The sequence below is a fragment of the Orbicella faveolata genome, unplaced genomic scaffold (assembly GCF_042242905.1).
Source record: "Orbicella faveolata isolate gen_17 unplaced genomic scaffold, um_ofav_v1 contig_2, whole genome shotgun sequence".
In the NCBI taxonomy this organism is placed as follows: Eukaryota; Metazoa; Cnidaria; class Anthozoa; order Scleractinia; family Merulinidae; genus Orbicella; species Orbicella faveolata.
In genome coordinates, this window is record NW_028301547.1 from 18137812 (window position 1) to 18163730 (window position 25919).

At 37.0% G+C, this 25919-nt stretch overlaps 3 protein-coding genes across 4 annotated transcripts; 1 reads left to right on the forward strand and 2 right to left on the reverse strand.

The window, feature by feature from the left end:
- Positions 1 to 2364: 2364 nt before the first annotated feature.
- Positions 2365 to 9105, reverse strand: LOC110065191 (SPRY domain-containing SOCS box protein 3-like). 2 transcript variants are annotated; one of them, XM_020772298.2, is made up of 4 exons: positions 8275 to 8412; positions 6285 to 6401; positions 4837 to 5027; positions 2365 to 3782 (listed from the first exon to the last, which is right to left on the reverse strand). In XM_020772298.2, exons 2-4 carry the CDS (start codon positions 6334 to 6336, stop codon positions 3282 to 3284), a joined length of 744 nt encoding a protein of 247 aa, XP_020627957.1. In that variant the 5' UTR covers positions 6337 to 6401; positions 8275 to 8412; the 3' UTR covers positions 2365 to 3281. The 2 variants fall into 2 exon arrangements, with proteins under 2 accessions (XP_020627957.1, XP_020627956.1); XM_020772297.2 differs by lacking the exon at positions 6285 to 6401 and having other exon boundaries at positions 8275 to 9105.
- Positions 9106 to 9537: 432 nt separating this feature from the next.
- On the forward strand, positions 9538 to 11981 carry LOC110065192 (SPRY domain-containing SOCS box protein 3-like). The gene is made up of 2 exons (XM_020772299.2): positions 9538 to 10006; positions 10726 to 11981. Exons 1-2 carry the CDS (start codon positions 10003 to 10005, stop codon positions 11427 to 11429), a joined length of 708 nt encoding a protein of 235 aa, XP_020627958.1. The 5' UTR covers positions 9538 to 10002; the 3' UTR covers positions 11430 to 11981.
- Positions 11982 to 15569: 3588 nt separating this feature from the next.
- LOC110065189 (uncharacterized) lies at positions 15570 to 25221 on the reverse strand. The gene is made up of 11 exons (XM_089290051.1): positions 24595 to 25221; positions 22306 to 22734; positions 21524 to 21654; positions 20988 to 21047; positions 20031 to 20352; positions 19699 to 19851; positions 19344 to 19440; positions 18967 to 19040; positions 18295 to 18409; positions 17611 to 17657; positions 15570 to 17090 (listed from the first exon to the last, which is right to left on the reverse strand). The coding sequence occupies exons 2-11, from the start codon at positions 22655 to 22657 to the stop codon at positions 16963 to 16965; spliced, it is 1479 nt and encodes a 492-aa protein (XP_089146177.1). The 5' UTR covers positions 22658 to 22734; positions 24595 to 25221; the 3' UTR covers positions 15570 to 16962.
- Positions 25222 to 25919: the final 698 nt, after the last annotated feature.

The following is a 25919-nucleotide window of genomic DNA, read 5'->3' on the forward strand; positions in this document are numbered from 1 at the left end:
TTGCGGTATTTGGCCCTGTGCTATCGAAATTGTGTATGTTAGGTTTCCGTTTGAAGGTTTTAGAACGTTTATGTACGTTTTTAGGAGCGTTTTTTAAGTTTCCTTTAGCTAAGAATTATGGGTAAACGTACCAATCGCCATCTTTTTTCCTAAGGCGGATTGATCTGTCTTCACCATATTTAAACAAACTTTTTGGTCCATTTTAGGGGACCATTCCACCTTAAGGCAGACCAGGAGATTCAGTCTGGATAATCTGGGAGAGTTAGCATTGTTTGTAGACAGGCTCCCGATGAGTGCGAAAAAAATTAGGCGAGAGATGCGAGCTTAGCGGGGTGGGAATTTTCCCGGCTTGGTAACGCTCTCAGGCTCTCGATCTCGGCTGGCTCTGCCCGCCTGTTTTTCCTTCCCCTTTGACACAATCGGGAGCCTGTTTACAGGCAAATTTGATCTTGTATACGAATTGAGAAGACGTCTACGCCCCCTCTAACAGCTTCTAACGTCTCTTTTCGTTTCAGCCCGTTTGGGACGACATCCTTTCAGACCTTTCATACGATAGTCGGATTCGGATATGGTCTGACCCCGGGGGGGTACTCCCTTATATGGGCTACATAGGTATGTGCGGCCCCAAAGGGTATGGTTTTTCAGCCGTTTTGGTCATAAATAGGGTATAGAATTTAGCTGATTTTGGTCATAAATAGGGTATGGTTTTTGCACTCTAGCCTTCACATGGGTAAGTTTTTAAGAAGAAGCCACTTTTTCATCATTGTCGAAAGGAAAACCAACAAAAGCTCTTCACAAATTATGTTTATGGTAACTTAACATTGGTCTGAACTAGGGAACCAATCATAACGCAGGTCTGAAACAGGGTTTTGATTTAAGGGTCAGGTCATAAATAGGGTTTCGAATTTTTGGTCAGGTCATAGATAGGGTAGGGAATATCGCAGATTTTGGTCATAAATAGGGTAAGGGTTTTGGGAAGCGGGCCGCACACCCCTACTCAATTTTTCTGGAGGAACCCCGCCCCCGGAGGGGTCTGACGCACCACCACGGCCAAATGGACGAAAATAACACTGAAACTCATAGTTCTTGTGCAAATTTTAACTATTTTGACTTATTCCTAGTGTCACAATTCTTTGGACCTACGGGGTCCTACAGTATCTACAGTACCATGAAGATCCACGAAGTTCTTGGAAGAGTCATCGAAGTCCCCAGGACAAGAAAAGGACGAAAACGACCAGACAATGGTGTCACGTCTGCTACGGTTTATTGATGTTTTTTAGACTCTACTTACCTTGAATGAATGGCATCCTTCCAGACCTCTTCCTTCTATTCTAAAAATCAAAGAACGCTCACTTATCACGGAAATTCACGCGTTACGTGCTTGTAAAAGAGCAAATCGCACACGCGCCGCCCTGCTAATTTTGGGGCGATTAAGGCGGCGTCATGGATCGTCACGCAAAAACCTGCGATCAGGCGTTCTTTTTAGGCGAACGGGAAAAGTTTTTTTGTTTGTTTGTTTCCTTTCCTCGTTCGCCAAAAAAAACAAAACAAAAGAACGACTGATCGCAGATCTGTTCAGAGAACACAAATGAGTGCAAAAGACCATTTGGAGTCTATCTGGTGACAGTTAGCCTCTAGACCGATTCAGACTAGTAAATAAATTTGAAGTGCTGGTTGACATTGATTTCTTAATTTTTGGTTGGGAATTAAGACAACGAGCAGTATCTCATCTACCTCTTTTCCGCTGGTTGATTGAGCATTTAGAGAAAAAGAAGTGTAACAGCTTGGGGGTGAAACAATCCCGGGGAACTCCCATTTAAAAGGACGGGGATGCTCGTCATACCTTTTAGGGGTTAAAAAAAGCGGTTTTGGTACCTCTTAGGGAGCTTTTGCGGTACCTTTTTCGGGTACCTTTTGGGGTACCTTTTTGCGGTACCTTTTTGGGGTACCTTTTGGGGTATTGAGCCGAAAAAAGGTGAGTTTAGAATTGGTACCTCTTAGGGGTGAAAAGAAATTTCAAGCCATCTTCACAAGACATTATCTTGGTACCTATTAGGGGTTCTCTTCGAAATTTTCAACGAGCACCTCCATCCTGTTAATATGCGAGTCCTCCCTGGGGAAACAGTCACGCCACCTTGTGTTCCCATGATCATTTTTGCTCTCACTTATTGTTCGGTTCTTGCTCAGTGAGCTAAGGGAAAAGATACTGGTATTGTGGTGGAGGATCAAAGTCAAAAGATTTAATTTGCTATTGTGTAGCTAGTGTGTGTCTTTGATTGCAAATTATCAGGTCAAAAAATAAAGTATTTAAGTAATATGAAACCAATTTACTACGTATACTGTCAAGTCAAATTACACTTTCGATAACTCAACAAATACTTTATTTCGATTAGAGTGATCAAAACTTTTTTGACTGGTCAACAAAAATATAGATAATTTTGTTTTTTCAAGGAATATTAAGCAGATCAGTATGGCTGCAGCAAATACCAAATTATCTGGCATATCTTACACGATTTTCTCCCTTCTATTTCCATAACAATATCAAATGAACATATCATACACGTGTACACAACAGAATTCAAAATAGTCAATAATAAATATTTTCCTATTAGCTATCTGTCTTATCCTCTGTTCAAATATTCTCTTTTTTTACCAACATTTTGTAAACAAATTCAAAATAGAAATCTTACATATAACTTCCCCAGTAAAAAAAACAATAACACCAAAACTTCTAAGCCTGTCATTTAACTTAACTTAAAGCCAATTTTAAGCTTTGCCAAGCACTTGGGTACTACACTACTGACCCATGTCCCATAAATTTGTCATTTCTTTACTGTGTTCAGGGATTGGAGAATCATATTCTAAAAAAGCAGGGATCTTGCAATCTTACTCAAAAAAGACTACATTAAGAACAGCAGCAAAGAAAATAATTTAGCAATTCAACATTTCCAGTCAGCTTTACTTTAACACATTCGTACCGCATGACTATAACTTACTCCCACTGTATTCATTTAGGAAAATAATAGCATGATAGCAAATAATTTAGCTATTGCCAGCCAGCTTTACTAAAGAGAAGTCTAATCAATTCATTCATGCAGCCACTAATCGTGTCAACAAAACATTGAGAATCTATCTCAGCTAGTCAAGAATTTTATGACCTTTATCATACCAGCTCAGCCACTCTTGCAGGTCAGTCTTACAGACAGAAGCTACTGAGTCCATTGCTATGTACATGAAACTAATTTTTTTTTTATAAAATAAATACTTTAAATGCCTTGATATCACACATCATCATCACTGTTCCCTTGTGAAGGTAAATGGACCTTCAAGATCCAATCAAGTTCATTACAAAGATGCCTTTTGACTCCTGGGGGGATGGGTAGAGACTGGAGTGCTTCAAAATTTGGTAGACTTTTACCAATAGCTGCACAACAAATATATTTCAGTGAAAAACATGTTGACGAACTACGTTGTAACTTCATCTTTGTTCTAGCTGCAGTCGAAGATACAATGGGATAAAGTGTTTTCCCAGTAAGTCCTTTCGCTGCCACACCTAGGGGCTCATTGTCTTTAAAGAATGACAGTTTTCCATGCCACGCATCCAAATGAACTCCAATTACTGCACCATGGTCAAACCTTGAGGTGTATTTCTGGGTTTTTCCTTTATGATGAAAATTACCAATGTAAGATAGCCCCCAGCTGTTACTATCCTTGCCAATGAGGCTACAGAAAGATGTTTTGTATTGTGTTACATCCAAGTCACTGGTGCATACTCCCAGCATCTGTTAAGAAATGAACCACAAATTGAGTCTTTCATCACAACCAACTGACCTGCCAATCAACTTACAAAAGGAGGTCAGTTTTTCTTGTGAGTCTGTTCTCTCATAACATTATTAACTGAAATAGCTCTAGATCTACATGGATGACTAGATCAGTGGGCTATTTTGGCGATGTTACAAAGAGAACAGTCACAAGAAATGCACTCAATTTACAATACATTATAATAAACTAAATAAGGGGGATTGTCATGATTAAGGTATTGACACTTAATTCCATGGGAACATCTACTAACATAACTGGAAACCAATACAAAACAGATTTATAGGACATGAAGGGCACAATCCCTTGGCCAAGTGTACTATTATTATAAACTTATATCACATTTGATTAAAATCATCCTCGGAAAAAATAATTCTGTCCTAGGAGTAACATAATTTTCTGCAACTGATTTTTGTGTCAGAAACTACACATCACCTGACTTCACTATACATGTATGCTTTATTATGTTATGGCATTAATGAAGAATTAATCAACAGCTATATTAAAAGGATACAGTATGTCAACAGTTCCTGTCAGTTGTAGAGGTCTGTACACTCATTGTTGTCCAACTGTTTGAGAGCTGTGTTAATTTGTTTGATTTTCCATTAAGTGGATGCTTTAAGACTTATAACTGTGTATGTCAAGTTGAATAGCGTAGTGAGAGTCTGTACAAAGTATGCCTTTGTCTGGCGAGAGTACCCATTTTGATTTTCCAGAGTGGATGTTGCAGTTGCAAGTTGTTGAGTATGTCCAGTTAATAAAGTCTGTCTGAGTCAACGGGTCTGCCTTGTCCCAAATGCATCATAATTGCTTGTCACCAGTTACAATTATATCTTTTGTGTAATTTCTGTGTCCAGTATTGTATAATATAGTGTATTCAGTCCTGGTAGGTATTCAGTGTTGCAAAACATTATCAAGTCATCAGTTGCCATTTCCAGCTCTTTGTCATGTCTACTGCTTGTTGTTTTTTTGTCTCACTCAAATTGTTCCAGAACAGTAGTGGAGAACATGACCTACCATGTCTGTACCATAGACTGCACTGGTCATCTTGATTTCCCAGTAGTACTCTCCCCCCTGACAAAGGGGCTCTGAGCCTTTTGCTGCTGCAGTTCCACAGCTGTAATCAGGGTGGAACAACACTTCTTTATTACTACGTGTTAGGCATACTGACGATGAAAGTGTTGTGGGATCCCACTTCCAGTCATAGTCTGATGAATAAGGGACAAGACAAAGGTTAAATAAAGGTAACATTAATAATAACTTTGAAAACTAAAACTAATCACTAGTTAGATTGAGACAGCTGACACTTTTGAGTCATTAGATCTTCATCACTCTGGTTGTTTGTTTGTAAAATGGTGGTCACTTTAAATTGCTCCCATTCAGTTGCAAGTACCAAGGTGACTTCAACTTGATATGAATTGAATATGTCACAAATTAAAGAACATTGTATAAATGGGTTAATTTAGGGGTTTCATTAAGGGCCGCCCACTAGGCAAATTGACCGGCTGTGAGGACAGGTTTGCCTGCCTGGTTTGAACGTCTAGAGGAAAGTCCTTTTTTACAAAGAAGTTCAGTTCAAAACGTTTTGTCAGCCTGTGAAAATGAGTTGCCCTCTTGCAGAAAAAGTTAACGGCACCCCTGGGTATTAAACGTTGCATGATTTGTCATCACCCCTTTGAACTTTGGTAGATAATTTGTAACATGAACTTTCATCCCCAAAGTACATCACAGCTGGTGTTGTATTATGACCTGCCATACTCCAAATGAGTGATAAGGAATCACCCAACATTTGATAGCCATATAGATCATATGTTTTCCTGACTTGCTCATGCTTAGATGCAAACTATGGTTACGTAATATACTCAACAAATGATACACTTATTTTAAGTTATGCTAAAATATACTAGCAATCAATCATAGATCAACTAAAACACAATCTTTAAATAAAATTAAAACATGTCACAGACAGTTTTAAAACAGATAAAGTTTACATGAATCATAGCACAGTTCTACATGTAAGCCCTATTCTTCCTTTTTTATCAAGACTTCTGAAGTCTCAACTGGGGAAGGAAGTCAACCACTCAAAACAGAGATACACTAAATGGTACTGAGAATCATTCCCTTTAATTTATTAATGATGCCTCTGTATAGGCTGCAATGCTAATTACAAAGCCATTGAATCACAGAGTAATAAGATGTCAAAATTTCAACCTATTTTTGCATTTCGAAGTGCCTAAACATCATTTCAAACTCCTTTTGGTAAATGATGCAGCCCATACAAGACAATGAATAAGGTACAAACAGATACACAAATAACCATCTTTTGTAAAACACACACTACGACTGACAATGAGAACGTCATCATCCTCATCATCATCAAAAACAGCAACACACAAATACGGCACCAACAAGCACAACCACAACACTGACATTAGAACCAAGTCAGTATAGGTATTTCACTTTACCTTTAAACCTCAAAAACACTTCCTTTTTCATCAAGACATAGTGTCTTGACATGGAGAAGGAAGGCAACCATTAGTAGACCAACAAGCACTTTAACTGTACCATCTCTCAACCTGCAGCTAAAAAGCAATAACATGGACTTGACTACTAAGACAGTTGGAAACAATTGACAGGGATTTCAAGTTAATCAGCTGACAACAGGTAATTTTAACCAGCTATGGTTAGTATTGATATGCTAATTATTTCCTGCATGCTTTCTCTATGGACTTTATCAAGATAAAAACTTTTGTTGTTTTTTTCGGAATTCTGCATGTTGTGACAGATTATCGCACACTGAAACAGCTAGATGTTATTACTTGCCACCAATGTAATTTGTTTTGGATCCCCCGTTATTACAAGATGCCTTTCAAACAAAATTTACATGAGGTTGAAAAGAAAAGCATCTGCATTTTCTCCATTTGTGGTGAACTGGTTTTGCAATGAATGCAAGAGCAAATTTGATTTTTTCACTTGCCAATATACAATTTTCCAACAACAATATCGATTATTTACAAGACAATGTTAGTCAACAGAAGCCTTTTTCACCATGAATAATTTAAAATTGCACTGACGAATAGCCAGAAATTTAATTCCAACTGGTAATCCACAATTTTTTTGGCCTTAGAATTATTAGTTATGGGAAACTGCAAAAGTTAATGAAAGTATTTGAGTTGAAAAATGAAACGAGGACAAATTTGGCTATGACAAAGATATTTAACACCTGAGTAGAGTCTCAGTGTTGAATAACAGTGAAAGAAAATAACATTCTCAACATAAAATAGTGTGTTCCAGATTGGCAAACTAACCAAATAGATTAATGGGAAGGAAAAAACCTTTAAAACATAGTATGTCCATGCAATATCATTACATCAAAAATTATTACAAGGCAGGAGAAAGAATGCCTGATCTCTTAGAAATATTGTTTTTCTCAAAGGCATCAAAACGCACTGTTAATAACCTTTTTTACTGGTTCAATATTTCTTTGCCAATTATAATTTTACAGGAACTATGCACACTCAGTAGTTGTATAAACCTCAGGATTTTTCCCGTGATGAATTAGTCGTAATCACACGTTAGCAACATGCTAGTATACAATTTCATTGTCGCTAACTTTGCAAGGACAAGAAGAGGAACGAGTAAGGTTATTTATTGACATTTAGCATACGTGTCTTTTCAGTTGCCGGAAACAGATTCAAGCTTGTAAGGCTGACGTAAAAGAATGTGATATTTCGTGAACTAAAGCACGCAATGGTTCGTGACAGCCACAAGGTCGAAAAGTTAGTTTATTTTCTTGTTCAAATTCATTCATTAAAGTAAAACATAAGGCGTTCAGGTGATGGAGTAAAGCTTTGAAAATGTGAAAAATTTTAATAGTTCTATCTATCTATCTCCATCTATCTATCTCAATGACAATCCATTCAGAAACTCGCATTTTAAATTACGAGGTACGTGGAGAATACAAATTGAAGCTTTTAACATTGCTTTGAGTTGTTCCGAGTAGAATTGCCGATAATAATTTATAAGGCTGTCAGAAAGGGGTTCTGCTCTCAAAATATAATTGCTTTTTATCCAGACTAGAAAGGGGACAGCTGGTTTTGGCACCTTTAGAATGATATAATCTGATATGCAAATTTCGCTAAAAATTTTATTTTCCCACACAGGTACAAAGTTCTTCTTTAACGATTCCTTCGAGCGTTGAGAGTCACAATATCAAACTGACGTAGCATAACAAGTCTTTCAAAGAAAAAGGGAAACATCTCAATGAAAATGAAAGCTAAAACAACCAAGAGCTGAAATGCTTTTTGACGAAAAGGACATATGTCAGCTTCGCTTGCAAGCTGTTTACACTTCCGATGTAACTCTCGGTCCAAAATCCTTCCCATTTACCAACAATTATGCCCTTGAATTTCCCCTCCAAGACACATTTTACAAGCAAAAACACAGAAATCATACCTTCGTGAGATTCTTCCATTTCATAGTCCGAGCCCGAGTCGCTCGAGCTTTCTTCATAGTCCATGTGATGAACATGCTCGTCTGCATCTCCGTGCTGGCTGAAAATGCGCTCGAGAAGTTCGCGTTGTGATAGTCTCGAGCTCTCGAAAGGGTTTGCACGGAAACTTGTGTGGACTAATGCCATGATTTACGGCTAAATTCCCAATTAGCTTTGGGATAAAATCTTCTCCTTGTGAAGTTGTAAACAATGTCTCTTCCCTGTACTTCGTTCAACTGACTTGCCGTGAGGCGGTTATCTAGTTCTGTTTGTTTTCGTTGAAAAATGATATTCCTAAGGCGTAGCCTGCTGAGCAGCCCTTCTGCTTAACACGCGGGCTCACGTAAGCACAATTCTTCCTTCGATCCGCAAAAAAGTGTTTAAAAATGTAAAAGTTGAAGCCACCAAACTCGTTGAAACCAGTGGTGTTCAGTTTAAGGTAAAAAATTTCAAAGTAAAACCAGAAAGATTAATAATTCGAGGCGAATAAAACCAAGGGTGGGGGGTAACTCAGGGTGTATCTGTAAACATTGTTGCGTCAGTAAAGTGATGCAAGATGGCACGGAAATATTATAAACAAAGCCCCTTTTGAAATGAGGTGACAGGAATTCCCAAAAGGACTGCACCACAAACCCAGGAGGACGCGGAACTCCTCTAAAAGATTGTACTCTTTGACATTCTGGGAGATTTAAATTTACAAGCGGCCGAATGACTAGTTTTACATATCTTACGGTCGTCGCCTCTGCGCATGTCGCGATGTTTTGTACGTGTTTTCTGAAGAGTGAAGCAGAGGTGAAGTTTCGTGACCATCTGCTCACAGTTGTCACTTTTCGATCAGGCAAAAATAGAGTTTGCCAAGATGTGAACGAACAAGTTAATGAGCGGACGTGCGTTTGCACACGTGGTTGTTCCGCACGTTTCAGAAACGCGCGTGTTTTCTCGTTACGTCGTATAACACGCACGACACACTGTTGTCTATGACGTTGTTATTGTTCCAATGTGCAGCGACCCTTAACCTCTGCAGAGTAGCCCGCAGGTTGCCGGCAGAAAAATTGAGTATTCCTGTGTGATGGAATGGTGTGAAATCGCTTCCAATTTTCTAACCTGGTTAATTCGTAGAATTAGAAGTCTGCGATTGTGCAACGGAGAATAGAGACACACGACCACGCGAACAAGGAAGTGGAAGATTTCTTTACACTTTGTAGGGGAATTTGATTTGAGTTCTAAAACTAGGTCATTTTTCGAAAAACAATTGCAAAATTTTTAAAAAAGGTACTTGTGGCCATTTTGCACGTACAAAGCGCAAAACACGTACACAGAATCAAGCCTTTCCGGTTTGGCGGGCTTCAGTGTAGCCAATCAAAATCGTCATTGGGTGGTCACGAGATCACATCAGGTTGGCCACTGGGTTTGAAAAGTTGTTTATGTCGCAAAATACGAAATGAAATGTATCAGTAGAAATTAACATTCATTTTTTCTAAGCTCTTGAAAATTGAATCGATTGTGTCAGCGAAAAAGTAACAGGAAGTCTTTCAGACAAAAAGTTGTTTTGTGACTCGGGAAGCCTTGTTCTGTAACCAGAAACCTACTATTCGATTGTTGCGGCCGTAGATCACATCCAAAACAAACACCTGAAGTTGCAGAAATTTAAAACGCCACTCAGCTGAAGTTTTAGAAAACAGGAGCGAAGTATGGGTAAGGAAGTCAATATACTCTTCACTTGGAAGTTAAACCTTTGAGTTCTAGATTTCAGTCGTAGTACATGTAGTTTGTAGCAAATTCGTGACAAGGTGCACTTTTCGAGTTTGTTTACATCCTTCCGTCAAGTCGCATCGTAGATTTCGTCGTTGAGATTGTACTGCGTCGGTACCTCGATATTGCTTCTTAGTTTGCTCTTAGAGATGAATATTATTTTGTTGCAGTTTGATTTATTTCAATTACCGCAGCAGTGGCAACATTTTTCAAGACAGTAGCTTCCATGGACCTGTATGTAGTATCCGAGGAGAAAAGATCGAACCACAGTAACATCCGGCTATTCCAAGTCAAGCCTCTAAGCCCTTCTGAACTAAAATATGCTTGTGCAAGCAAATATTATATTTCTTTTATGATAAAACAGGCAACTGAACAATTCTAAAATTGTTATTCTTAGCTGCTGGATGTCGTGAACATTCTTTAGCTAACACACCTACGCCCCCATTTCGTTCGCTATTACTTGTTTGGGTTTTTGTTAGGAAGGTTAAGGAATTTGACAGCAATCGCCGGGTATTTTTCTTTACCACACTATGAAATTTATGACAGCTTTTTTTATTTTTAAAAGTGCTCGGCAGTTTCAACATCATTTTTGGCACCTGAGCAATTACTTGGTGGTAATCTGTATATTGATTGATGGTTCATTTTGATTGTGTCATTTACAGGACATATTTCCAAGCAACAAAGTGATGGCTCAGAGTCCTTCCATCCCTGGTCCGAAACCTACCATGAACAGTGGGTGTGGAGCAGTGAAGACAAGTCACCTTCAGTGTATCTTTGCCTCAATAACAAAGTAGCCTGCTTCTATATTGACCCTGTCATTGAGAGTACGGGAACAGCCGGTGTGCGGGGTACAAAGGCTTTTACACACGGTCAGCACTATTGGGAGGTTAAACTGAGTTCTGTCTTTGGTACATCAATCATGATTGGTGTTGGGACCAAAGAGGCTTTGCTTCAGACAACTGACTTTGAGTTTGTAGATTTGATTGGACGAGACGAGCAAAGTTGGGGGTTATCTTACAAAGGCAAGGTCTGGCACAATGGCCAGGTTAGAAGTTACTGTGACCCTTTTTATGATTCAACAGTCATCGGCGTACTCCTTGATATGGATGCAGGAACTCTTTCATACTTCAAGAATGGAAGATCTTTAGGAGTTGCTTTTACTGGGCTGTGCGACAAAGCATCAGAACTATATCCAATCATTTCATCAACATCAACACTCTCTGAAATAGAACTGTGTGACAGCACATGTAGATATGTGTCACTACAGGACCAATGCCGAATGACCATATCAAAACTTGTTGGTAAGGACCAAATAGACTTTCTTCCCCTCCCCAGAGGAATGTGCCAGTCTCTGAAAGGAGTTTAGACTTTTCAATCTCTTTCCTTTTACATAAAATCAAATGTGCAAACTCATTCTTAAACCTGTAAATATTGTTCTTTGCCCAGAATAGTTACATGTACATTGTGTTATTCACACAGTGTTTCTTGAAACAGTACTTCTTGAAAAGCATAGTAGATTAATGAAAAATTAAGCAAACATTATAAAAATTATAGATGATCATCAGCAGTCTGCAGGAAAAGCAACTGCAAAAATTGTTAAAATAAACAAACATTGCCTGTGTAAATAATGTAAAGGAAGAAAGAGACAAGTTACTTTTGGGGTACTTTGGAAGCTTAATCTAATGCTAATTTGCATCTCCTTTTTTGAACAACTATGTATAAAAAATATATATTTAATCATTCAACCTGAACATTTTAAAAAAGAGGACACTTTGCACAACAATTCTGTAAAAAAACACCTAATGAACTTCAACTGTAAATTTTCACTAGTATATTTTGTATTTGAAAAAAATATTTAATTGTTATTTGAGTTTCCATGAGAACTGAGAAGTGACAGAATAAAGTTTTTCAAGAAAAACTGTCAAAAATCATACTCAATTCTTACTAACATTATTGCCAAATGTTTCTTCTAATATTAATTCTGAGAAGTTGGTGTTAATACATTTACCGTCTGTGTGGATCATGTGTAGTAAAGGCATCCTTGGTAGAGTGTCGATCGATTACCCTCAATCGACACTCAATTGATACTTGGTCCACACTAGACTGACACTTGATCGACATCTCGATCAACACTCAGTTGGCAGTTGGTTGATAGTTGGCCAAGTGTCAACTGACTTGTGTATCAATCGAGACACAAAGGCATGTCTGCGAAAATTAGGTGACTCTTGACTGACTGTGGACTGAGATATCGACAGTGTTGAATAAGTATTGATTGAATCGATCAAGATGTCAATAGAGCATAAGGGTCAATTGAGGTTATCGATCGATACTCAAACACGGATGCCTTTAGTACACATGACCAGTGTAACAGTTTTGTTACTGTCAAGATTAATACCCTTCCTAGCAATTCCTCTTTTCCCTTAGCTCTTTGGGTGAGAAACTGAAAAAAAGCAAGAGGCAAAAGCCATTGGCATACGTGCACTTCTGGACTTGGAGGGGGGGGGGGGGGGGGGCAGTGACCTTGCCTGAAAATTTTTGCAATGCCTGAATGTGTGATTGTGGAAATTGTGATGCAAATGCATTCAAATTACCCAAAAAACAGAGAGGTTCACAGTTCCCACATCTAGGGAAACTGCTATACTGTGTGGCATGAAGTTTTTGCAGGAGTTTAATTTCACAGGTTTTGGATTTTTCAAGTGTCATGGGAATAAATTTTAGCAAATTTGAATTTCAAACTTTACTCCTGGGAATAATTTTTCGTGAATTTTATGTTCAATACTTAAAAGTGACAAAAATGGAAGCCATATGGTGCTTTTTGTTACACTGTTTGCAAACAGTTTCATTGAAATTCAGCAATGTAAGTAAAAGACTAAAATTTTTGCGGAATTTTTTTTGGCAGCCGTATGTTTTCATGGGATTTAATTTTTGCAGATCGATGAAAACTCCGCGAAAATATTCATGAAAATTACATCCCATGCAAATTTTATGCCACATGGTAATTCCTGAAAAAGTTATATTCAAAGCTGGCATATTCAATCAATCAATCAATCAATCAATCAGTCAATCAGTCAATCAGTCAATCAAATTCTAACAAGTCTCAATCCAAGTAAAATCAAAAAATTATTAAGAGAAAAAGTTCTAAAAATAAAATAACTGGAAACTTTATTTATGAGTTTTGGAAATCACGCCAACAGCATTACTGTGTAATGTTTTCTCTCAAGTGTTGTTACCCAAATCATTAGCGTTTTGCCCGAAAAATCACATAATTTTCATAGCTGCAGCCACCCTTGCCCCGGCAGCTCATACGCCTATGCCAAAAGCTAAAAGGGCCAGATGACTACAAGGGAGTGTGATGTATTCTGCTCTTGGTTCTTGCTCTATGGACTAAGGAAAATGAGGGCCTTCTCGAGCAAAAAATTTATACCTGCCAGTTAAATCCAGAGGAAACTTGGCCTTAACTTGTGACGTGGTGTTGCTTAATATACTGGAAGTGTAGATGGTCTGTGACAAAGGGTAGCTTGGTCCTTGTACCACTTGTGACATCATCACTTTACACACAACAAAGATGTTCTTGAGCATCAGTTGATAAACTGAGAAAAGTCCTTTCAAAGTATGCCTAAACAGCCGTGATAAGATGAGCTGGGCCACTGATAGATGCAATTAACTGGCTAATAGAGAACATTTTTTTTCTCTCAAAAGCCAAGAAGAGCTTGATCATGAAAACCCCACTGCTGACGGTGTTATTCCAAAATTGTACATCTCCTAAATGTCCTGGTGGAAACATATCCAAGACAGACAACTTAAAAGGAGCTAAAAGAAAGGGAAAAGAAAACATGAAAATGAAAAAAATAACAGGCAAGGGGTATGACTTTTCCTCTTGAGTTTGCCTTTTGAGCCTGCAAATAGCTGGATGTTAAATGCTGAAGAGTTGAAAATTGATAATCATACCTGGAAAAAGGGTGGGGGGTTAAGGGGTCTAGGACAGAAATGTGTATGAGTTCCAGACAGGAAGATGTGTCATACTAGAAAATGCATGTCCCAAAGAATCAGATATTTTAGGAAATGTTGCAGAGAAGACGATGATCTTCGTCATCTTTGGGGTACAATCTCTTTAGAAACAAAGAGTCAGAGTGTACACCATTAAATGGCAATTTTTATAGGGAAAATTTGACATGTCAATGTGCACTTCCACACCCACCCCATGGTAGGTCATTGGAAATTCTGAAGAGATAAGGGATCTGTAAAGCCAACATTTGCAGTGGTGGATCTAGGGGAGAGGCCTGGGTCCCCCCTTATTTTGGGTGAAAAAACAAGAAATGACTGAAGGAAGAAAGCTGACAGGGCAAGTAAAACACCCCCCCCCCCCCCGCCCCCTTAGCTCAAAGTCTGGATCCACCATGGATTTGTAAAAGGCAGCTGGGTTCAAGCCACAAAACCTCACGGGGAGAGGTATGGGCTATATTTTACTGCAGGGCTACAATAGTCTTGAAATGCCAATGTAACAGGAAGCAGAAGTAAAAATTTGGTTGCCATGTAAAAATCATGCAAGGAATTTTACTGGTATCTATCCTTATGGTTGCTTATATAATTATGTTAAGTTGGAAATTACATAGGAAATTGCAAAAACAGAAAACATTCTTATGGCAAAGACAAACAATGCATACCATTTATTCCAGACTACTGTCGAAAAGGGTTAAATTATTAAAATTCAGCCAGAGAAAAGTTTCATAATTTCTGCAATTTCAGAAAATATATCAAATACGGAAAACCTGGAGTTGGATTATTTTCCGTTAATCAAGGTGGCCCAAGAAATACGTCTGTAAAGTGGACAGGTCAAGTGAAGGCATAATTGATACAACTGTATCTATAACAAAATTATTGATCGTCACTGGTTCTTCATGCACCTATATGTCACATAATTACAGATATCCAATGACAACTTTTTGATATTAGATATATGTAACTCGATACCTTTTCACTCAAACAAAGTGCTAAAAAGACTTTTTAATTTCAAAACTTGATATTCATACTGACATTTAATTAGTAACTGGACCTTGTGACACACAATTCAGGGAGTAATCAAGAGTGCTCATAATTTCAAGTCGGAGGTGCCTTGAAATCACTTGCGTGCTTATTTCCCGAATTGTACTCCACTGGGTCCAATTACTATAATAACCTATCTCAATAATGAAATATGGCACCTCCATTATGTGGAAACTCAGCTTTGTCTCTTTGGTGTTTATTAAAAAGTTTTGACTATAGGCTGAAGAGGACAAGGTACATGACCTACAGGATTATGACTTTCAAAGGAATATTATCCTGCAAACAGAGTCGCTTTGATCTCTCCCAATTTGAAGTGATTCTGCTCTCAGGTTGAGGATTATAGACTGCAATATATACCTTGACTATCATTACAAGTAAGATAATTGAAACATTTTATGCATGAAATAATTCTATTAACATCATTCCTTTCAGATTGTCTGGAGTCAAAAAGACAAAAACAATATACTCTTAAATTTTATTGTTATAGTTGACACACCTCACAACTTAGCTGCTGTGTAAATGATAAGAACTGTTTCTAAAGGATAAAAGTTAAATAAGCCCACCTCACAACTAATCTGACTTATTAACCTAACATAGCTAACATTTTTCATAAAAGTAGCCGAGCTATACAAGGCGGGTATTTTTTTCATGTAAGACTTTACCAATCTGTGGCATGCATATTTTCCATATTATAGTTGATATTCCTAATAAAAGCAGCCCATCTGTAGCTTAAAATTATTTTCTTCATAAAAATTTCTCAACATCTGGCATTTTTCAGATAAGTATCATTCAGGATAATGGTTTTCTATTGTGCCATTTGCTGGCAAAGCTAGGGAAGATATTGATCAGAAATGGAGTGAAATTTGTGGTAACAAGGTTAAGGCCTCTTGTTCCTCCCTCCTCTCCAAAATAAATACAATCACATTGTCCAGAGGAAGAAGGGAATGTAAGCGCTGTTGAACCACTAGGAAATAGCGCTATATAAATGTATTATTATTATCAGTAGTATGTGTAAGGTTTAAAAAAACATGCATGTAAAAGTTATAGGTGACCTGCTTTTAGAAAAAGGGAGTATTTACTGAAAGGCTTACTCAAACAGCAGCATAAGGATCATATGTTTCCATAAATTATGCAAGGACATTACTAGAACCAAAACAGCTTAACTTTTCTGTTGTTTTACACATGGTATGTAAAAATGCTGTAAGCAATGATTTTTTAAAAAGTTTTTAAGTTTTATTTTTTGAAATATTTGTTTATAAGATTGTATTTTATCTGTGTCCCCAATAAGTGCCATGGGCGCTAGAACGTCTAGACACTTTTAATAAAGGATATGTATGTGTATGTATAACTATGTACGTATGTTGGTTGGCACAAAGTCCCAAACCTTGTTACTTTCAGATTTACAATCCTCTTCCTGTTGATTCCTCTGCAACCTTTCAAGGGTCACTTCTTTTAGTTAGCAAGGTGGGCTGATCCCAGGGACGGCTTCAAATAAAATTAATATAGAGACCTTGTATAAATGGGTAATCTTCTTGAAAAGAATTTAGGTCCAACCTAACAAGGTAATATAAATTATTGCCTGTCATAGGGGTCATTTTGGTTCAGCTTGTAGAATCTTATATTTGCATTCTTTCTCATAAAAAGTTGGTTGTTACTTTTAGAATGTTGCTTCTTTTGGGGAACTGTGACTTTGGGAACTTCGCCATACCTTGAATGAGTATGCTGTTTTACTTTCTTTTAAACAAATATATATTAACATATTTTTATGCTTTACCTTACTACAATACAACACTGACGAACTTTGACCCATTTACTATATTTGCCTTTCAACATGTTGTTTAATTTCTTAATCAGTACTAAAGCAAAATACAGCACTCTGTTTGCTTTTTGACAGCACTTGGAGCCTGCTGGACAGCTTGTGACACTTGCTGGACTTCCTTTCCAACAGCAGTTACCTCCTTTATTATGTCAGGATCATTGAGTCCTGAATTGAAACAGAAGGCCTATAAGCATTCTCCCCATGTGAAATCAGTTCCTCAGTGTCCACATACTAACTGCGACACCCCAGTTCATAAAATATTGCACCTTCTTAAATTTTTTTATATCTTCTGGAATTGAATTATAATTGTATGACTTGACTGTATGTATGATTGACGATTAATTTGCTGTTTTGGAATGTTCATGAGACTCTATAAGGGAGTAAACTAAGGAGTGTCTTGTTAGACAAAATGTCCCTTAATTTCTACCAATAATTTAACTAGTCTACTTGGGCACATAGTAGGAGTGGTGGCTGTACCTAGATGGAATCATGGTCTACAGACTTTGTATGCAATGCCTCGAAAAAATTGTGCATGTGTTGAATACAACTACCATGAATGGCCCATTAAACAGTTATCTTTATTCCTTCTTACATGTTTCTTGTGCCATCTTACTTATGACAATCCAAGTCTAGTGAGAAGACATTGAAATGATAAACAATCAGCAATCAACAATATTATTTTTACCTGCTTCTCTTCTCTCCCTTTCTATCTCTTTGTCTTCTTCAGCATACCTGAAAAATTACAAGATCATTTTAAGGTAAAGATCAAAAAGTATGATTGTGTAATAACTGATCCCTAACATGTTATTTTTCACTGGCTGAGTGAAACGAAATAAGTGGAAAATATTTTTCTCCCACACCACTGGGGCCTGGGATGGGTCATGTGACCTTTGGCAGACAGTTGGTTTTGTTACATTTGCCATTATTGATCTTTTGCCACCCACCCACCCAAAGAATTCTAGTTGGTACTGTATATTTTGTTTGTCGTATCTACAAAACTTGCCTATGGTGTAATACCCTCTTAATTTCACGCATGAAGTACACATATACTTTAGTTGAGTTTGCAGTAAAAGTTGTGTCCTGGTGTACCAGTTCACTAAGGGAATAACCATTCAACTCATTGTACTGTCTTTCTTTGTGAGCCTTTTTTTAGCTGTTGTATGTTTGTTAGGTCTTTTGTATTAGTTCTCGTGTACAGGTACAAGAGCACAGAACTGCAATAAAGGTCAAGATGTGGTGGTCAGCCTGGCATGGCTACCAGTGGTGTGTGAGAAATAAAATTAGACCAAGAACACAAAACAGGTGAGTGTTTAAACAGCTAACTGTTGATATGCATTATTTATTTAATACTATTCTGGTGCCACTTTACCTTTTTTTGGCATCCTCCACATCAGATATTAGTTGCTCTCTTTTCTCAACAACCTCAAGCATTTCTTGTAACAATTCCTTTTCTTTAGACTTGTCATACTCAGTCTTTATCTTTTCTAAATTAATTTACAAAGTATTAGTTAACAATTGAAATTAACATTTATTGTTTGAAAACCTGTTACATGTATTTCCAATCCCAGGTATAAAAGGAGCCTCACAGTTCATGAATGTCAGACTTCAATTCTGGTTTTCATAGTATGCAAAGTGACCAGTTATTCACCAGGCTGTTGTTGTACACATTCATTGTTTCATCCTACCCTGCAATCATGCTCTCTTTCACTATATCGAGAGACACATTGAGATAGTGAAGTCTACACAGGTTACACCTACATCGACTATAATACTCTTCATCACCCAGTACCACAAATATTGACAGGAACATAGGTTGAAAGTCAGAAAATGCTGTCCTATATATTTGCTGATGTAATTGGCCTGCATGTACATGCTGTCCACTTTGAAAATTATTGGATGAAAAAAGATCCCAGGACTGCCAAAATTGGACATGGCTATGGGTAGAGTCCAGTTTGGCAGGGCTTGGAGTTCTATCTTACCTATTTCCAAATTGAACTAGCATGTCGTCTTATTACCTATTAATTGTCCAAATATTACTTACCATCCTTCTCTGCTAGTTGTCGCAGCTTTTTCTCCAACTCAGAATATTTTTCTTCCAGTTCCAACTCTCTGACCCTAGCATTAGTGCAGTTACAAATTATAGGAAACCATTATAAATAATATTTATAAAATTAAAGAAAAACAAAAATGATAAGAGACATTTTTTGATAAGAGTATCATCATGAGAAAGTTAAATGCCACATGTAATAAATCCCAATGTTAAAAGAGTTTAAATTCAGAACAATTCAGTTTAAATTCAGAACAATCCCTGTTCTGTTTGCACACCTAAAAAAGCCTGAAACTATGCATGGTAAGGATAAACAATGTTGTCAAGAAAATCTCCTTTAGTGAGCTTAAGCTGAAATAAAATTTACTCACTTAAATGAAAGTTCAGTTTCTCTTCGTACAGTGCTATTCTTATCCTGTACAGCACTAAACCACTCCACCCATAATGTCTGCTTTTCTGCATCAGGGCCTTGGCAACAAAATCAGAGAATTTTAATTATTGACTTGATAGGTAATACTCTATTCGTTCTTGTCTATAATAACCCTGAGAGGTGTAAAACCAAAAGTGAACTATACACAGGTATATACCCTTTCCCTTGTAGGTCTCCCCAGGCTCTCATGTTTGAGATCTAATAAGGAATACAGCTTTCATTCCAGTTCATCAGAAATACGTGGGTAAAAAAATCATTTCTATGTTACAAATAACGTCAATGAAACTACTATGCACCTTTAAACTTGTCAAGCTGTGATTTGAGCTTCTTCTCTTTCTTCACCAGTTTCTTTCCTCGTTTGCTGAGCAGTGATATTTTTTCTTTCATAATCCTGATAGAATTCTGCACCTTACTGGCACCTTTAGTTTCTCTTGTACCATCCACAGCATCTAACATAGAATTACCAATGATCAAGGATGAGTCATGCGTTCCACGAGGTCCATGCAAAAAGAAGATGAATATTAAGTAAATGTGACTTGCTCTACTCACTCACATCAACACATGGCAACATTCTATACGTTTCACTTTAAATTTAACACAGAATTGTATATACAGTGTAATATCAAACCTGGTGTAAATTTGAACTGTTGTTGTACCCCTGGTCCAATCCCCATAGCATGCCGAATATCCTCTCCCAAACCAAAGCTGGCGTTCTCTATGTCCTGATAGTGCTGGGTGCAGTAGAACTTGTCATGATCAGGAACATAGCAATAGTTGAAGTGGTTCAACCAAGAATTGCATATAGCACAAACAAAACAGGTTTTGTGAAAAATATGATTTTCCACTGCCATACGCTCAAGAATTTCCACTGGCTTGCCACATTTCTGCTGGTCACATCGATTCGTCCAGATTACAGAGGTGTTGGGAGTGTGCTCATTTTGAGAGCTGACCTACAAAACAGTTAAAAACAAATAATAAATTGTTATTAAAAATAATGATACAAATTAGAAATAAATAGTAACAATTATGATGTTAGTAACCATTTTTTTTTTTCTCAATGATATTGCTGATCAGCTTATTACTTAATAATATTTACAAGTATAATTTGGCTCTTGAGAATAACTAGCAGAATTCTCCCATGCTTATTGGTCAAGAAATATGCTCAATATTATGTATAGACAAGGAATATACCACCAACCTGACATTTTCATGACACATAATTTTACTTTTAATTCAATGGTAAATTTTCCGACATTCCATACTTTTAGGGAAGACAAATACAACATACACCCCATTCACTAATGACATGATTTTCACTCTCAGAGACTTCAGGAATGAGGCCATAAAATGTTCAAAATGTTGCAGGGAAACCTTAATGTTTACTTATGGCTCCAGTTGAGTTTTGAACACTTTATGATTTGCCAAACAAATGATTCAGTTATTGTGCTATTCCTTAACGCCAATAAAAACTTACAACTGAGTCTTTTCTGGCAAAGTTTTTTAACTGATCAAGTTTTACAGGAGCCTTGATTTCTTTTAATTCTTTCTTATAGCAAATCAATAACCTGAGATCATATAATTTTACCTCACTAAGAGTGATTCCTTCCAAACTCAAAACACTTGTGTTATCATCTCCAACACTGGCCTTTGGAAAATATAAAATAAAACAAGAATAACCATGCAAATCCACAAGCACAGTAATTTGTCTTTTCATTTACAAACAAAACATAGGCTGGAACAACAGATTTTATAAAATCTTATATTAAAATAATCAATAATGTAATTAAAAGCTTACTTAATTAAGGGTTGGAGCTCTCAGGAAATATATTTTTCTTATAAGGACTTGAAGACTCCAGAGTGAAGAAATATTGATATGGATGGGCCTGGCTGGTTAGTTGTTTGATGAAAGGTATTACTATTATCCCTAAGTGAAATTCTTAACTCTCACACTGCCTCTCTCTACTCCACCTGAGAGTATAAAATTATGCATACTGGTGAAAAATGCTAACCTAGTATTGGAGAAGAGAAAAGATTCAAGGGAAATACCTACACCTATACCTATAATTAAAATATTGTATGACAGTAACAAAGCCCTGTTGTGAATGATAAGTTACTACTTACATGGACCAGTTTTCCTTTATTCCGTTTAGATGCTCTCACAAATTGTTTGTAGTGCCAGCGGAGTTCTTTCACTAGTTCTTCTTTTTCTTCCTCTGATTTCAATGAACTTGAACTTAATTTACGGCGAGAAACTAAGAACAAAATGTTTGTGACCTCAGACACAGACTTGAAAACAGGCTCAGTGAAAAGTACGATACTATTAAATACATAGACTTGAAGAATTTTTAAGAACTTCTAATATCTAACATGTATACCAAGTCCTCATTCAAAGAGACTCTCCTATAAAAATAACAGGCATGCTTGCCATACCATTCAGGAAGTAAACTTTGTTTATTATAGTTTCTGAGCTAAAATCTAAAATGACTGTTGTTAGGCTCACTGTAGTACCCTTTAGTTGTAATCAAAATGTATATCAATCTAATTCCTGGGAGTAGACTCCCCTACAAAAATAACAAGGGCATTTATTTCTGTAACTTATTTTTAGCTAGATGTCCCCTATTAGTTGAGGGTTACCCCTCACCCAAGCTTTCTCCAGACACATTAATGAATAATAAACGCTATGTTTATTATTTGATTAAATAATAAAAAATTGCTAGCATCACTCTATTTTTATTTTTTTAGAATTTTTTCTTCTTCCTGATTTAATGAATTTATGCCATGGCCATAAAATGAGATTCTAGTACCTGGTAATACTGTATTATATTCTTAACTAGCCATCCCCACAAATAATGAACCATCAGTTTTAGAACCCTCCACTCCCCTAAGAATGTATGTTAGCATACCTGGAGTTGAAGGTAAGGATCTCGCAAAACCTTCATTTCCGTCCTCTTTTTCATTCAGCTGTTCAATCTGTGGTGCTGCTGCATTTTGCTGATGTGCTTTTGGCTCCACATTTTCTTTCTCAGCCTCAACCTGTTGCTTCCTCTCAAACTCAACAGTATCCAAACCTGTCAGTGAACGCGACCTTTTATGCACATGCCTAATAAACTGGGCCTGCACCTCAGGAGGCAGATCATGCTGTTTACTGCCAGCCTCAAATGATCCTGTTTTCCCATGTAATGCTAGCTCCTCAGGGGGGATGTCAGGAAGCTTTTTTCTGGATCTGCGAGGTGTTGAGTCGATGACACTGGTCATAGTGGACTTTGATGAAGTTTGCTTGTTAGTCTTGCTTGAGGACTTCAAGGTACCAAGATCCTAAGGTGCAGTTTTCACTAACAAAAATGAAACAACCAAAAAATAAATTATATGACACAGCGATAAGGTGATGTGCAAATTACAGTCAAACTACATGTTTGTTCTTAATGCTAATTTCTCTATAATGTCACAGTCTCAGCACATTGTTTAAATACTGATTGGCAGTTTCCCAATTTAGTTTTAATTCTGCCAAGTTTCCTAAATATATTATTTTTTACAAGTTTCAGTTTCATTTTGACTAGCACTGGTTTTCATTTTTTCATGGTCGCTGTGTAATAATTATAAATTACTACACCATTTCTGTGTCAGAGGGTGAAGGTAATTTACCTACTACTGAACAGATTGATTATAACTAAACTCCAACAGTAACAATAATATCATTATTTTTGACATGTTATGTTACATGTAACATGACCATGAAACTGGGAAACACATTCAATATTGAAAATGCCAGCCACAACCTGCTGAGCAAATTTAAATTTTCAAGCATGCTGTATGTTGAATTAAACAGTCCACCATGGTTGATCATATGAGGTGGTATTATATCAGTTTATACACAAAGAATGAAAACTAGAAGTCATCAAAATGCAAGTGAAACTTGGAAACTTGAATGAACAGAAAGCAACATCTGGCTTGACTGTTTATTATATGACTGAGAAAATTACTTCACTGTGATTGGTGAAGAGCAGGCAAATTCAATTATTTTTAACTTGCTCTGTAGAGCAAATTGATTGGAAGCATTTATAATTAATTTTTCTCAGTCATATAATAAAATTTACTATTTAACCAAGGCAATTCAATTTAATTAGTAATTGTGTAGTTCCAGAAAATATCTATATATACCTCCTCCACGTAAGGGATTTTTTCTAACACCTCCTCACCCCTCTGAAAATTCCAGTTAAGCTTCATACATTTCTTTAAATCTTTTGGCCTTCCAGAACCCCCTACCCCCCAGGAAATTCCAATCCCTTCTGTGGGGGGGAGTATCGATATTTTTTGGAACTGCGCATTGCATAAAAGGTTGAGCCATGATAAAAATTATACTCTACTTGTGATATTTGAAATTGTTTTTAAGTTGGACTTGCCTACAAACTCAGTTAGCAATTCTGAGAAAATTTCCAAATATCATTTGTAGTTACTGTATAAATCCTTCATTACACTCACATTCATATGATTACCTATACCATTTAAAATGAAAAATAGCAATCACAATTATGATCTTTTTACCATTCATTTTAAATGGAAACAATAAAAAAAGGTAACATAAAGAGAGGTAATCTTCTCTGAACACAATCATGGTAACATGTCTCATGTAGAAATTTGAGAATTGCCAAGATGCTTGTATTATATACCCATACAGATTCAGCATTCCCACCTTAAATTCTATTTCACCTTCAAATAGTGTACGTTTCAAACACTTTCTGAATAAATTTCTGCTTATCTGTAGTTTATTCTTTACATAGTTAAAACCTTAATTTGCATTTAATAGAATAAATGTGATTAAAGACGTAAGTCATTATATGTCAAGACTGGCATTTTGAAATCATACAAGACCAAGTGTCGTTAAAAAAAAATTGAGTTTCTCGTTTTCCATGGCTGGTTTATTGGAACCAAGAAACTCATGACTCTCACCAAACATATATATGAACATTTTTTTATTTGTCTAGAAAATCAAAAAATGCAACAACTTCTTAATGTTAGCCTAAAAAAGAAAATGTCACAGAAAAATGGCAAACAACTGTAAACAAACATGATAAAAGGGCTAGAATGCCACAGGACCTGTAAATTAATTCCTGTAAAAAAAACAACTTTCTTTTGTCTTAAATCAGCTTAAATCACGATCAAAGCAGTATTTGCGGAATTATGTAAGATCTTACCTACAAAGCTATTGGCGCTTCTCCACTGTTGCTACTGCTTACTACACACGTCGTCAACAATCAGATTTGTAAACCGCGATGAACAGCAAATCGATGATTGAATTATAGATCGAACATCTTTTCCATTGAAATAACCAACTATGAAACACGTTTCCTTGAAGAGATCTGAAGAGGAGGATATCCGCACTAAATCAAGTTCACAGGATCTTCTTCCGAGCTATATAGCTCAAGCAAGGTCGAGAAAATATTAGCTTGTTATTGTAAATTGTGTCAACTGAGCCAGGTTTTACTAAGGTTGATAATATCCATTTTACAGTAGTACCTCCCGGATGTAGCCTTCTAAATAGTCTTTGAATAAATGGCCTATCAAGGCTGTCGGTTGTAAACAACTGAGATAACATTCTTCCTGCGAACTTCCATCTCTCGTGGAAACGAGGAAAGCCAGACTGCACACACTCCTGGAAGGCATTTCTGAATTGAAAAACGCTGCTTAAAAATCTCCTAAATACAGCAATAGATTCCAAGTGTGAAGCACGTAACGAAGACTGATTAGAACCCGAACAGTACTGTTCAAACTGCTTGACTTCGCCGGCAGACATTTTGTAACTCCCTCGACAAATATTAGTCAGGCGCACCTGCTTGACGCAGTGCATGGTGGGACCTTTCAGAATGACCGTGGGAAGTATATATTTTCTTTCAGTTTTCTGTTGTTTTATCATGTTTTCTTTTCCTTTCCTCCAAGAAAAATATCGAGTAGACCCTTGGGTCGCATTAGCTGCTCTTGCGATTTACCGCCGGGCCAAAGATTATGGAAGTAAAGGAAGTTTTTCACAAATCGCTTCAACAACGACAATAAAGACACGAGTAAAGCGGTAACCCATGATTGCTTACAATGACCACGCCCGGTAATTCACTTTCTCGAAGAAGTGGTTTTATCAACATATCTTATCACATGAATAGATTTATACACTCATTGAAAACGGGAACCAGGCATTAGATGAGGAAACATCGGACTCGTACTCAGTGTTTTAGGGATGCGAGAGGTCTGGATTATATACTTACTAAATCCCTGTGATTATTCTCCTGCCCTAGACACTCTTCGAAACTGCATTGACGATGTTATAAATTGGAACACTCTAAACATGCTCTTATGCAACCCTGGTAAAACAGAGGTCATCCAATTTACTTCCCGTTTTGCACAACATCCTGTTCTTAATTGTTTTTCATTTGGCAATGCTACAATCGAACTGTCTGACAAAGTACGCAATTTGGGTGTCATATTAGACAAGGTACACTGAACCTAAAACAACACGTTAATGACATTT